At 52.9% G+C, this 13,829-nt stretch overlaps 1 protein-coding gene across 6 annotated transcripts in view; it reads left to right on the forward strand.

The window, feature by feature from the left end:
• The window catches only part of AFDN (afadin, adherens junction formation factor), a 113,142-nt gene that overhangs the window by 53,048 nt on the left and 46,265 nt on the right, over positions 1–13,829 (forward strand). For 3 of the 6 annotated variants that reach the window (XM_068985420.1, XM_068985424.1, XM_068985425.1), the window contains exons 9-12: positions 1,941–1,985; positions 7,413–7,507; positions 8,189–8,451; positions 13,547–13,616. In XM_068985420.1, the coding sequence (XP_068841521.1) occupies positions 1,941–1,985; positions 7,413–7,507; positions 8,189–8,451; positions 13,547–13,616 (473 nt within the window). The remainder of the gene's footprint in view (positions 1–1,940; positions 1,986–7,412; positions 7,508–8,188; positions 8,452–13,546; positions 13,617–13,829) is intronic. The other 3 variants (XM_068985422.1, XM_068985423.1, XM_068985426.1) reach the window with 1 other exon arrangement.

Here is a 13,829-nt window from a genome sequence, read left to right on the forward strand (position 1 = left end):
GAAATACACTGACTTTCTTAAAATGTCTTATACACACACATTGTTATATAATGTACTTAATCTGCTTACATACTTGATAAGTGTGTGACACGTGTGTCATTCAGCTGAACTGAGTCATTTCTGTTTATTTGGTTAAAATGGTGCCGTGTGACCTGTACCGTAAAATGCTATCAAGAGCAGAGTCGACCTTCCCACCCAGAGTTTCTTTTAAATGAAGCTTAGCAAGTAATCCTAGAAAAGGTTAGCTGAAAGCAAACTGTTATGGAGATAGCCTATGGATCCTTGGGCAGGAAGTATGCTTTGCTCTTTGACTCCTGAGTATTTATTTTTGCTCACAAAATTATGGCTCACTAATGATGGGCCGTGGTCCCTGTGGTCCAGGGCGTCCGCTGGGTGGTGTGCCGTTGATGCAGGTGAATGGCTGCTCTTCTGGCTGACGGTGTAGTTTATAGTCCGTGGCCCTGTGCTGCAGGCAGTAGCTTCTATGTCTGAAGGTTTTTGAAAATCGATCAGCTGTTTGTGGGGAAATGTGAGTATTGCTCTGTCTCTGAGTTCTCTGGCTGAAAGGGTCATGCACACTTTGGTTTGGAAGCCTGGCGTGTCTGCGTCCGGGTGTGGGGGTTGGTGCTCAGCCGTGGGAGTGGTGCGTGGCGGCTGGGAGACGGCCGTTGGTTTTGAAACTTCGTCTTTGGGCATTGGCTCTGTCCTTTAAAAGTTTGCATTACGTGCTGGAAATTAATGATTATTTTCTCCCAAACCAAATGTTTGAAGATAGTAGTATTAGTCCATAGAGACTTCATACACAGCAGCTGACATAGAATAGTTTTGAAATGAAGAACAGCAAGTTGACTTGGGTGGTAGCAGAGATAGGATGACAAGTGCTCCCCGAGTGCTTCCTAGGTGGCAGACGCTGTTCTGGGCCTTGGAGGTGGAGCGGCAGCAAGTCAGATTAAACCCCCGACCTTGGGACTCAGGTTTCGGTGAGAAGTGCTGTTTTGACTGCTTATCTCACACTTAGCGTCTCCCAGGTTGTAAACTGCATAGAACTGTTTCACAGGTGTAGAGGGACGGATGGGGGGGTCCTGCGCGGATGCCAGCTGTGTCCTGCTTGCCACCGGACACTGGCAGCGTGCATCACGCACAGCCCCCGCCACTTCCAGTCAAGGTCGCGGAGCTGCCGCCCACGCCTGGGCAGCGGGTGCAGAGGGGCCAGAGGTCTCGCTGCCCTCGTGCGATTCGTGGTCTCAGTCTGAGCAGGCGGGCGTCGTGTGCCCGGGGGTCTGCCGCCCTGCCAGGTGTGGGGCCGCGGGGGAGCCTGTCTGCTCATGGAGGCCACACTCGGGGGTCACGGAGGCAGGCCCAGTGCCTGCCACGGGCTTCTCAACCCCAGAGCCCCCAGGCCTGCCGGTGTGGCCGCTGCGCGCTGAGCACAGTCTGCATGCGGAGTGAGAGGGTGTTTGCCGCCCGCCGCTGCGTGCTGGCGGGTTGGGGGTGAGGACCGCATCGCTGCGTGTCAGCCAGCACGTGTCCCCTGTGGGGGTGGGGGGAGCTGAGGCCCGCAGGGGTTGTCCAGGCTCCTGAGATGTGGGTGGACGCTTCCACTGTCTTTTGGGGGGACAGGGGTAGCGAGTCACGTTCTTCTCTGGGCAGAAGCAGTCGGCTGCCCAGGTGGGGGGGAGGCCTCCTTGTGCTGGACTAGCAGCTGCCCGCCCTTGGCACTCACCTGTCGTCTCAGTGTCTCCCCAACAGCGGGCCGCGGCCTCTCACGCGCGCCGCGTGGAGCACGGCTGTCGTGTCCGCGCCCCGGGCTCGGGTGATGCGCTTTTCCCACGGACAGTCGCCCCTGCAGCTCACCCTCTCTGTCTCTCCCCCACGCCTTCTGCATGGCCTCTGTCCTGCTGCGGCCTTCACCTGGGTGCCGTGCATGTCTCCGACCCCAGGGAGAAGGAGCCACTTTGCCTGCTACGGCTATCACGCTTCTGAAGGTAACGCCATGCTTCCTACTACTTTCTTAACTAGGGCGCTAACCGCCTCACGGGCAGAATAATGTGAACTGACCACATGCGTGATGTGTGCGTTTTTCAATTAATATAAATAACGTTTCTTAAGAGTTTAATGTCCTTTCATTTTATACGTATCTAGTATTGTTCCATATCCAGAATTCATTTACGAGAAGCTTGTTTTGCAGAAATTTCCAGTTCTTTTGTTCAGGATAAGTTTTAAGTGAGAATTTGAAGTGAAGAAGGGAGAGAGCGGTTTTCTCAACCGTCAACTCCGCTCTCCCGCAAGACAGTCAAGAAGAGGGGGCGAGGCAGGGGAGGAGGAGATGGACGGGGAACAGACAGCCTGAGATCCAGGCCCAGAGAGAGAGGGCCTGGGCTGAGAGGTGGGGCACAGCGCGTGGGGAGGGCCATGTGTGTGATGCCCCAGCAGGCTGCAGAGGAGGAGCCCGCTGGCCAGAGGGTACCACTCACCCCTGGCCCCTGGTGGGGCTCTCACTGGCGTCCGGACCGGATGCAGGGTGTCTTAGTGCTGTCCTCGTTCTCCTGGTTGAAACTCATCTCTTGTCAGCAGAGCTGTGTTTCTTACTTGGGGTTTGTTTCTCAATTTTTGTGCAGTAGAGTCTATCTTAGATAGTACATGGAATTATTTCTTTGGCCTGTTTTACTTTATTTTTTTTTCCACTTTTATTTATTTATTCATTTTATTTTTTTACTTTACAATACTGTATTGGTTTTGCCATACATTGACACGAATCCACCACAGGTGTACATGAGTTCCCAGCCCTGAACCCCCTCCCACCACCCTCCCCATATCATCTCTCTGGGTCATCCCAGTGCACCAGCCCCAAGCATCCTGCATCCTGTATTGAACCTAGACTAGCGATTCGTTTTATATTTTAAATGTCACTTTCTGCATGTTGAATGTAATAGTCAAATACGTTCTCATATATAAAGCTTATTCACCTTTTAGCATCTTATATTGGTTTGTTGAACTTTGTCCAAACTGATCATACAGATCTTCATCAGATATTAGCCAAACTTGGAGTCGGGGGGGTTTTGCTCATTTTCTAAAGAAAAACAGAAACGAGTGGCACTTATCACCTGCGCCATGTGCTGCGTTTAGTTGCTCGGCCGTGTCTGGCTCTGTGGTCCCCACGGACTGCAGCCCGCCAGGCCCCTCTGTCCATGGGACTCTCCAGGCAACAACAGTGGAGTGGGTTGCCATGCCCTCCTCCAGGGGATCTTCCCAACCCAGAGATCAAACAGTATTTATCACCTATTTTGATATAATATATAAATCGAGTCTTAGACGTGTTTCAGTTATTATTTTATTCCTGAAAAGGACTCTAAGGTCTTCCTGTGTTTTTTAATTTCATACTGTAAAATAATGGAACAATAGAGAGAGAAATACATTTCTTTTTTCACCTGGCATATACCAGAAATACGCATGATACAGGCATCAGCTTCCCTAAAGTGCCCTTAGTTTTTATGCCAGTTCTATTTGAGGAGACTTAGTGTTTTGGAATTTTTTTTTTCTAATAGAGTTAGTGAAAATATTCTCTTGATAGTCATGTTTAAGTAAGATTCACTTTTCTTTTTTGGTGGTTTCATAACTGTTCTCTTGGTTTGCTGAATGTGAGCTCTCTGGGCACGTGCCCATCATCCGCTTCTTCACTGTGCATCTCTGGTGTCCAGCGCGGCGCCGGGGCATGCTCCCAGTCAGCCCTCCTTAGGTGCGCGAGTCCCCCCGCTCCGTCCGCAGGGGGTGGCCGGCAGGACCCCGGCCCCTTCGTCCAGCCGGCCGCCCCGAGGCGGTGGTCAGGGTAGAGGCCGAGCTGACTGTGTGGACGTGCTGCCGACCGAGAATGCAGGCGCCCTTGGACTCGCTCTCAGGCTGTGTTCAGAGTGGTCTCTGGGAGTGCTGGAGAAAGCCGCAGCAGACCAGCGTGCAGGGCAGAGTGCACAGTGGTGGAGGCGTGCTGGCAGAGTTGGCAGATGAAATTCAGGGTGCATTTCAGAGGAAACACCAGTGAGTCAGGTGTTGGACGTTGGACCGGGTTTTCTGCAGCTTGTTCGGTAGCCCTGAGTGGGTGTCTGACAGGTGTGTGAGCACCGGAGAAGGAAGAAGCTGGGCATCAGGTCGTTCCATCCGCTAAAGGTGGATGCTGCAGGTTTGCTTCTGGGTGGAAGTGGGGTGTCTCAGCTGGGCTTTTTGTGCCTTTTGCATTTTGGACCATGTGATTGTGTTGCACACCTATTTGACTCGATGGACATGAGTTTGAGCAAACTCCAGGAGATGGTGAAGGGCAGGGAAGCCTGGCATGCCGCAGTCCGTGGGGTCGCAAAGAGTCGGACACGACTGGACAACAACACATATTTTTAAGGCAAAAGCGCAAAATTTAAAAAAACTTTGAAAACCTCTGGGGAGAAGCTCTGGTGTGTGTGGTCGGGTTCCTCAAGAGGACTTACCTCCGCCTTTGGGCCACGCCAGAGCTTGAAGGGAGATGGGTGCTCCCGCCCTGCAGGCAGAAGCAGTGCTTACAGAACCCCTGTTCACAGAAGGGAAACACGGAAGGGTTTGTGTTACACAGTGTCCGGCCCCTGAGATGACTGCTCTTGCTGAGGAGGGGCGCGCGGACCCTCGAGGACAAGTCGGCTGCTTGCACATCCCTTGCCTCCATTTCCGTTTCTCTGCACGGCCCCTGGGCTCCCCTCTGTCTCTGGCACCTGTGGCCCCCGTTTTGGGTACTCAGGACACACCTGTGAAGGTGTCTCTCGTGTTATTCCTGGGGAGCAGTGGAGAGGAGGGACTTGGAAAGGTGGCTTCTGCTCGCCCGTCGGCAGGCTTCTGCTTCAGGGAAGTGGTGAGAAAGGAGAGGATGGGGACGTCTGTAGCGCTCCCTTTCTTGCTGCTGCTGCTGAGTCCCTTCAGTTGTGTCCGACTCTGTGCGACCCCATAGACGGCAGCCCACCAGGCTCCCCCTTCCCTGGGACTCTCCAGGCAAGAACACTGGAGGGGTTGCCATTTCCTTCTCCAGTTCCTGAAAGTGAAGTCGCTCAGTCGTGTCCGACTGACAGCGACCCTGTGGACTGCAGCCCGCCAGGCTCCTCCGCCCGTGGGATTCTCCAGGCGAGAGCTCTGGAGTGGGGCGCCATTGCCTTCTCCTTTCTTGTTATGCTTCTAAATTCGTGGCTGTAAATGTCCATGTAAAAAAGTTTGTATTATCAGGTTATTAGCTCACAAGATGCCCTTCAGAAGCATTCAGAATTTCAGAAGACGGCATCTGTGCATTTTTCTGTCACCGCTAAACACGTTTTTCATATTCTTTTTTTTTTAACATTGTAATTGAGAGAATCGTTCTTGATCACTGATCTGCCTCTTTTGCTCTCTTTGTGACTCATTAGTGTCATCCTGTGTGGCCATATCGCGTTATTCTGTCCTCTTCGTTTTTAGCCAGTAGCTACTCACGGTTAACCGGTCCCGGCTGTACCAGATGCGCGCTGTGGACCACGGTCCGTGCTGAGTGCCAGGTGCAGAGAGACCATTTAAGACGCCCTTCCGCGCCGGAGCTTGGGGTTGGGGGGTGAGGAAGCGGCCGCCGCGGGGCCGCAGCAGGGCTGACGATGCCTCTCAGCCCGGACTGACCCCAGGGCTGCCCGAGGTGTTGAAAGGCAGCAGAGTAACACGCCCCTGGCAGTTCTGACGGAACTGGTCCATCCAGGAAGGCCCCACACGATGGATGCCCCATTCTGAGTCAGCACTTGGAGGTGACACAGAATGGCTCAGAGGAGGCTTCCGCTGTGGCCGCCTCCGGCCGGGGTGCCCCGTGTGGGGTCTCTTTGGGGCGAAGCCCGTGGAGCCCGGCTCGGTCTCCTCCTCGCCCGATCTCAGGTTGCTGCGGTGGCCTGCAGAGAGGAAGCCTGTCACCAGGCTGCTGCTTTGTGCGCTCACAAGTCAGCGACCGTCCTGACGGCTTGCCTGCCCGTGTTCCCGGGGTTGTGGTCTGTGAGAGTTGGGGCCATCCTGTGTGTGCTCTGGTGTGCCCATCCCTGACCCCTCGGTGAGTGGGTCTGAAGTCAGCGAGCCTCCGGTGCAGCGGGGACCCGCGAGGCTGCTCTCCGGCCCGGGACTGCATCCTGATACAGCCATGTCGGGGCTGAGGCCCGTCCCCACCTCTCCGCCGGGGCTGGGGTCAGAGTGGCCTGCGCTAGCCGGGATCTGGGGTTGAGTGTCCGGGCCTCAGTGGGCAGGGGTCTCAGCGCATGTGGTCCCCCTCCCCCTCCTCCTTGACCCCCTGGCCACCCCATCAGGTCAGAGAGGTTCATGCACAGCCAGGGGGAACGTCTCTGCGGTTCCGGGAAGTTTAAAATGACACAGAAAGCTCCAGTCTCCATTTGTGCTTCTCCCCAGTTGCGCTCTGGGGAGGTGGGCGCCTCACCACAGTTCCGACTGGTACTCAGTGCGGTGGCGGCTGGGAAGTGGCGTGGGGCCGCCTCCCTGGGTCTGCCCCTGGGTCCGGGATGGGGCTGCCTCCCTGGGTCTGCCCCTGGGTCCAGGAGAGGGCTCGCGTTTCCCCGGGTCTGCCCCTGGGTCCGGGATGGGGCCGCCTCCCCGGGTCTGCCCCTGGGTCCGGGAGAGGGCTCGCGTTTCCCCGGGTCTGCCCCTGGGTCCGGGATGGGGCCGCCTCCCCGGGTCTGCCCCTGGGTCCGGGAGAGGGCTCGCGTTTCCCCGGGTCTGCCCCTGGGTCCGGGATGGGGCCGCCTCCCCAGGTCTGCCCCTGGGTCCGGGAGAGGGCTCGTGTTTACCCGGGTCTGCCCCTGGGTCCGGGATGGGGTTCGCGTTTCCCCGGGTCTGCCCCTGGGTCCGGGATGGGGCTTGCGTTTCTCTGGGTCTGCCCCTGGGTCCAGGAGAGGGCTTGCATTTCCCTGGGTCTGCCCCTGGGTCCGGGATGGGGCTCGTGTTTCCCCGGGTCTGCCCCTGGGTCCGGGATGGTGCCGCCTCCCTGGGTCTGCCCCTCGGTCCGGGATGGGCCTGTGGGCTGTGTGCTGGGCTTGCGGGGCAACGGCCAGTCTGGAGGCACCCCGTCTCCTCCCTGGTCTTCATTCAGGACCCGATGGGTCCAGGACCATGTGGCCGGGAAGCGCTTTTTATGCGGTAAGCAGCTTGGCAGGAGCGCTGGTACTGGTGCCTTGCAGTGTAGTAAGCAGAAGCTGATACGCTCGTGTCTTCATCTGCGTTTTGTGCATCCAACTAGTTAAACTGTAGGATGTGAACCTGGGGAGTTCTTTGAGAAGAAACCCTGGGAACTGTGTGGTTGTCTTTTCAAGGATTGCCCGTTTGCTTGTTTCAAATCACGTGGCGAGAGCCTTGTGATTTGACTCGCAGTGAAGCCTGTTCTCCTCCCGCAGACGGTTCTGACTCCAGAGACAAGCCAAAGCTCTACCGCCTTCAGCTCAGCGTCACTGAGGTTGGGACCGAGAAGTTCGACGACAGCTCCATCCAGGTGCGTGGGCGGTGGGCGGGGCCGGGGCGGGGCTGTAGAGACAGGCGGCGTGCGAGCTCCTGGCTGCGGCATGAGCGTGGGTCCTCCAGCACCCCCAGGGCCCTGGCCTGCTCGCTTTTCTCCGGGACACGGGGCTGCTTTTATAGGGTGCTTCAGGAGACAATACGGGCAGGCGCGTCCCCGGGCCCACACGCAGTGGGAGGCAGGTATCACGCCCACTCGGCGCGGCGCTCAGGCTGGACTGGGCCAGGTCCTGGGTGTCTGTGCGTGAGGACGTTCGGCCCTTGCCTCTTGGGGCCGAGCTCGGCAGGCCACACTCTTTCTGCTCTCATTTCTCAGCTGTGGAGCCACGGGGCCGAGGACCCGTGTCCTCCTCCATCCTGCCCACGGCAGAGCACTCCAGCGATCTGCCTGGATAGATCCATTATCATCTCATAAGCATGCGAGATGACCATATGCTTTTTAGTGTACCTTGCATCAAGCTTCTGGAAGCTAAAAATGAAATAGCTATTTGACAGTATTTATTACTTTTTTACTATTGAGGGAAGTTCCCTGAAACCACCCAAAATCCAGAGTTTATTAGGTTATATTTATCATGAAAGGGGGACTCCAGAGTCTTAAAATTCAGTTTTAAATGCTCTGTGCTTGATGGAAGTTCCTTGGATTTTCCTTCCTTCCCAGTTGTTTGGTTCAGGCATTCAGCCCCATCACTGTGACCTCACGAACATGGACGGGGTGGTCACGGTCACGCCGAGGAGCATGGACGCGGAGACCTACGTGGGTGGGCAGCGCATCTCGGAGACCACGATGCTGCAGAGCGGGGTGAAGGTGCAGTTCGGGGCGTCCCACGTGTTCAAGTTCGTGGACCCCAGCCAGGACCACACGCTCCCCAAGAGACCCGTGGACGGGGGCCTGACCGCGAAGGGCCCCAGGCATAAGTCTGGGTAAGAGCACTGGTGCCTCTGAGGATTCCGGAGAGCGCAATCGTGCCGGAGCAGATGCGAGTTAGCCGGGGACTGTGTTTTGCTGTCTTTCAATTTCTAAAAATTCAGAATTGACCGTCTGTGGTTCAGGCTGGGTTTGGGTTCGTTTCAGAGAAGAAGAAAGGAAGGTCTTGACTGCGTCTTGAAATTGGAAGCTGTGGCTGTTTTTTAAATTCTCTTTAAATTTTGTGTTTTAGCTGATACTTTAAAGCCGTACTTTGAGTTAGAGTGTTCTGAATCTAGACGACTAGGCTGCTGTTGGGTTTTGTTGCGACGCAGGTGCCGCTTGTGTTCCTAGTGATAGAACGGGTCTTCTTTAAGGAACTTGTGGTGCTGTGGCTCCCCCTGGCGCCTCTCTGAGGACCTGCGACGCGGGCCTGTGGCTGAAAAGGGAGCGCTCACTGCCTGCGGGCCGGGAGGAGGGCGCCCTCTCTGGCAGTGACTGTTGTCAGCGAGTGTGCTGGCCCAGGGCTTCCCTGCTTCTGGTGTTCAGGCTGCTGGGCGGGGGTCCCGGGCCAGCAGGCGCGTGGCCTGCCCCGCGGTGTCGCAGGCCCGCCCTGGAGCCTCCCAGGCCGCTTCCAGCCGTGCCTGGGCCTTCCGTCTCCCACGTTGTCTCCTGGCAGCTCCTCGGCGGGGGATCCAGCCTCGCCATGCCTCTTGTCTGCAGCTGGGCTGGCTTCTAGGCATTGTGCTGTCTCCCTTCCGATGGTGTTCACTGTAGCATCCCTGTCGCAAACAGTCCTGTGAGCTTCTGTGCCCCTGTCAGTCTCTCGGTCTTGCTCGGATATGCGTCTGTGAGAGCTCGGCCTCCTGCTGCTGTTTTGCCGCAGAGGGTCCTGCTTTGTGGGGCTGCAGTGTCTTATCTAGTCACGTCTCCGGGTGAGCCGAGATCATGTCAGGGTGGCGCCGCTGTGGAACTTGATCACTAGTATCTTTCTCCTGCGAAACTAGTGGAAACGGCTTAGTAGTTGATTATACTGGTACTTATATGTACATCCATAACTAGCTGTGGCACCCCACAGCTTTGTTCATCTGTCCATGGACAGCCAGAAGGTTTCCCTGTCCCAGCGATGAACATTGGGGCACCTGTGTCTTTTCAGTTTTGATCCTCTCGGTATATGCTCAGTAGTGGGTCATGTGCTAGTTTTATTCCTAGATTTTTTTTTTTTTTTTTTAAGGAATCTCCATCAGTTTACATTCCCACCAACAGTGCTAAAGGGTTCTCTTTCCTCCACCCCCTCTCCAGCGTTTGTTGTTTGCAGAGTTTTTGAAGACTGCCATTCCAACCCTGTGAGGGGATGCCTTTGTGGTTTGGGCTTGTGTTTCTCTAATAATGAGTGAGGCTGAGCATCTTTTCGCGTGTTTAATAGCCATCTGTATGTCTCCGCTGGAGAAGTTTTGTTTTTTTTTCCTGGTATAGAGCTGCATGAGCTGCTGGTATATTTTGGAGATTAATCCTTGGTCAGCTGTTTCATTTGCTATTATTGTCTCCCATTCTGAGGGTTATCTTTTCACTTTGTTTATAGTTTCCTTTGCTGTGCAAAAGCTTTTAAGTTTAATTAGGTCCCACTTGTTTATTTTTGTTTTTATTTCCATTCCTCTAGGACATGGGTCACAGAGGATCTTGCTGTGATTTATGTCAGAGAGTGTCCTGCCTATGTTTTCCTCTCAGTTGTATAGTTTCTGGTCTTACATTGGGTTCAGTTCAGTTCATTTCAGTCGCTCAGTCGTGTCCGACTCTTTGCAACCCCGTGAATCGCAGTATGTCAGGCCTCCCTGTCCATCACCATCTCCCGGAGTTCACTCAGACTCACGTCCATCGAGTCCGTGATGCTATCCAGCCATCTCATCCTCGGTCGTCCCCTTCTTCTGCCCCCAATCCCTCCCAGCGTCAGAGTCTTTTCCAATGAGTCAACTCTTCGCATGAGGTGGCCAAAGTACTGGAGCTTCAGCTTTAGCATCATTCCTTCCAAAGAAATCCCAGGGCTGATCTCCTTCAGAATGGACTGGTTGGATCTCCTTGCAGTCCAAGGGACTCTCAAGAGTCTTCTCCAACACCACGGTTCAAAAGCATCAATTCTTCGGCGCTCAGCCTTCTTCACAGTCCAACTCTCACATCCATACACGACCACAGGAAAAACCATAGCCTTGACTAGATGGACCTTGGTCGGCAAAGTAATGTCTCTGCTTTTGAATATGCTATCTAGGTTGGTCATAACTTTTCTTCCAAGGAGTAAGCGTCTTTTAATTTCATGGCTGCAGTCACCATCTGCATTGATTTTGGAGCCCCAAAAAATAAAGTCTGACACTGTTTCCACCATTTCCCCATCTATTTCCCATGAAGTGATGGGACCAGATGCCATGATCTTCGTTTTCTGAATGTTGAGCTTTAAGACAACTTTTTCACTCTGCTCTTTCACTTTCATCAAGAGGCTTTTTAGCGCCTCTTCATTTTCTGCCATAAGGGTGGTGTCATCTGCATATTTGAAGTTATTGATATTTCTCCCAGCAGTCTTGATTCCAGCTTGTGCTTCTTCCAATCCAGCGTTTCTCATGATGTACTCTGCAGGTAAGTTAAATAAGCAGGGTGACAATATACAGCCTTGACGTACTCCTTTTCCTATTTGGAACCAGTCTGTTGTTCCATGTCCAGTTCTAACTGTTGCTTCCTGACCTGCATACAGATTTCTCAAGAGGCAGGTCAGGTGGTCTGGTATTCCCTTCTCTTGAATAATTTTCCACAGTTTATTGTGATCCACACAGTCAAAGGCTTTGGCATAGTCAATAAAGCAGAAGTAGATGTTTTTCTGGAACTCTCTTGCTTTTTCCATGATCCAACGGATGTTGGCAATTTGATCTCTGGTTCCTCTGCCTTTTCTAAAACCAGCTTGAACATCAGGGAGTTCACGGTTCACATATTGCTGAAGCCTGGCTTGGAGAATTTTGAGCATTACTTTACTAGCATGTGAGATGAGTGCAATTGTGCGATAGTTTGAGCATTCTTTTGCATTGCCTTTCTTTGGAATTGGAATGAAAACTGACCTTTTCTAGTCCTGTGGCCACTGCTGAGTTTTCCAAATTTACATTGGGTAGAATGGACATTTTAGCTATATTAATTCTTCCAGTCCGTGAACACGAAATATCTCGTATCTTCCATTTATTTGTGTCTTCTTCCATTTCTATGATGAATGTCTTAAAGTTTTCAGTGTATTTGGTTTTTACTTCCGTGGTTAAATTTAGGTGTTCTCTACTTTTTGATGCAATAGTGAATTGGAATTGTTTTCCTAATCCCTCTGACACTGTTACTAGTGTGTAGAAACACGTGTTTTTTGGCTCTGCAGGTCTTCGTTGCAGCACACGGGGGCTTCTCTAGTAGTGGGACACAACTTAGTTGCCCTGCGGCATGTGGGGTCAATCTTACTTCCCCAACCAGGAATTGAACCCACACCACGTGCATTGGAAGGCAGCCTGTTCACCACTGGGCCGCCAGGGGGTCCCATACCTGAATGCTGAGTTTTGTCGAATCTTGTTCTGTGTGTGTTGAGACGATCATGTGATTTTTACCCTTTTTTTGTTAACGTGGTGCACCACGTGGATTGACTTGTGAGTGTTGAACCATCTGGCATTGCTGGGATCAGTCACTGTTATCTTGGTGAATGAGCATCTTACTGTATTGTTGAATTGGGTTTGCTGATGTTTTGTTGAAATGTTTGCGTCTGTGCTCAGTGGGAATGTTGGCTTGAAAGTCTCTTTTCTTGTGGTGTCGGTCTTGTTTTTGGCATCAGGGCGATGATGGCTCGTAAAACGAGTTTGAAAGTGTCCCCCCACCCTCTTCTACGTTTTAGAATAGTTTGAGCATTTGTGTTAACTCTTCTTTAAATGTTTGGTGGAGCTCATCAGTGAAGCCATCTGGTCCTGGACTTCAGTTTGTTGGGAGGCCATTGGTTACTGATTCACTCTCCTTTCCAGTGATTAATCTGTTCAGATTTTCTGTTTCTTCGTGCTTTAGTCTCGTGAGATTTTATTTCTAGAAGTTTATCCATTTCTTCTGGGTTGTCCAGTTGGGGCATTGTTGTTCACAGTGGTGTGTTCTGACGTGTCTCTGTGTGTTGACTATAGTGTCTTCTCTTTCATTTCCAGTTGACTTGAGTCCTCTCTCTCTCTCTGGATCAGTCCAGCGGGAGGTCTGTCTGCTCGTCTTCTGAAGAGCCGTCTCTTGGGGTCTTTGCTGCTGTCCCGCCAGTTGACTTGAGTCCTCCCTCCCTCCCTCTCTCTCTCTCTCTCTCTCTCTCTCTCTCTCTCTCTCTCTCTCTCTCTCTCTCTCTTCCTCTCTCCCTCTCTCCCTCTCTCCCTCTGGGTCAGTCCAGCGGGAGGCCTGTCTGCTCGTCTTCTAAAGGAGCCGTCTCTTGGGGTCTTTGCTGCTCTCTTTCAGTCCCTGTCTTGGCTATCTGCGCTCGGGCTTCGTTTGCTCCTCTTACCCCAGTTCCTCAAAGGGCGCCTGACGTGTGTGTGCTCTTAGCTGCTGACCTGGGCTCTCTGTCTTCAAAGGCTTGGTGGTGGGCTCCCCCCTGGACATCTCAGTTGGTGTCGACGATCTGTGCAGGGTGATGGGCCTGGTGCTGTGCCGATGGACCCGTGTGTTCGTCTCGTCTGCGTCCCTCAGCACCATGCCATCGTGAGCTCTGCCATCACGTCATGGTCGGGTCACTCTGTAATCGTTCACATACCCAGAATGCAGTGCAGATGGGTCCATGTTACACTGGAAAATTAAGAAACTCACACAATAGAAGAGCTCCTTTTTTTCTTTATGATTCTTTCCAATTTTGTGTTCCTAGGTTTAAAAACTCCAATCTTGAGAGCATTCAGTATGTGTTGGAAAAAACAGTTCATAAAGTTAGTATAGTTTGCTTTTAGTCATTAGATTCATAGTCTGATAGTAAAGTGATTTCTTGAAGATCTTTGCACAGATATTTAACAATTTGTACTGTTAAGAAGAGACTGCCTCTGATTATTTGAGAGCTATTAATTCTGTGGCTTTCTTGTTTTATCTCAGCAGAATTGTTCAGGAGACAACTTTTGATTTAGGAGGAGACGTTCACAGTGGAACGGCCTTACCAGCGAGCAAGGTGGGTGCTTGTCCGTCACCAATAGGACCGTGTTAACGTGGCAGGGCGGCAGTGGTGAACCTCTGACGACTCCCGCAGGGAAGCGTGGTGCAGGCTTTGCGGGGCCTGTGTGTGGACAGCTTGTGTCTCGTGGTCCGCGGGAAAGGCCACAGAGGCCAGGAGCTTGTACTTTTTCTCCAAGCGGTGTGTCCCAGGCTTGTCCTGTAGGACTGG

The sequence above is a fragment of the Capricornis sumatraensis genome, chromosome 13 (assembly GCF_032405125.1).
Source record: "Capricornis sumatraensis isolate serow.1 chromosome 13, serow.2, whole genome shotgun sequence".
In the NCBI taxonomy this organism is placed as follows: domain Eukaryota; kingdom Metazoa; phylum Chordata; class Mammalia; order Artiodactyla; family Bovidae; genus Capricornis; species Capricornis sumatraensis.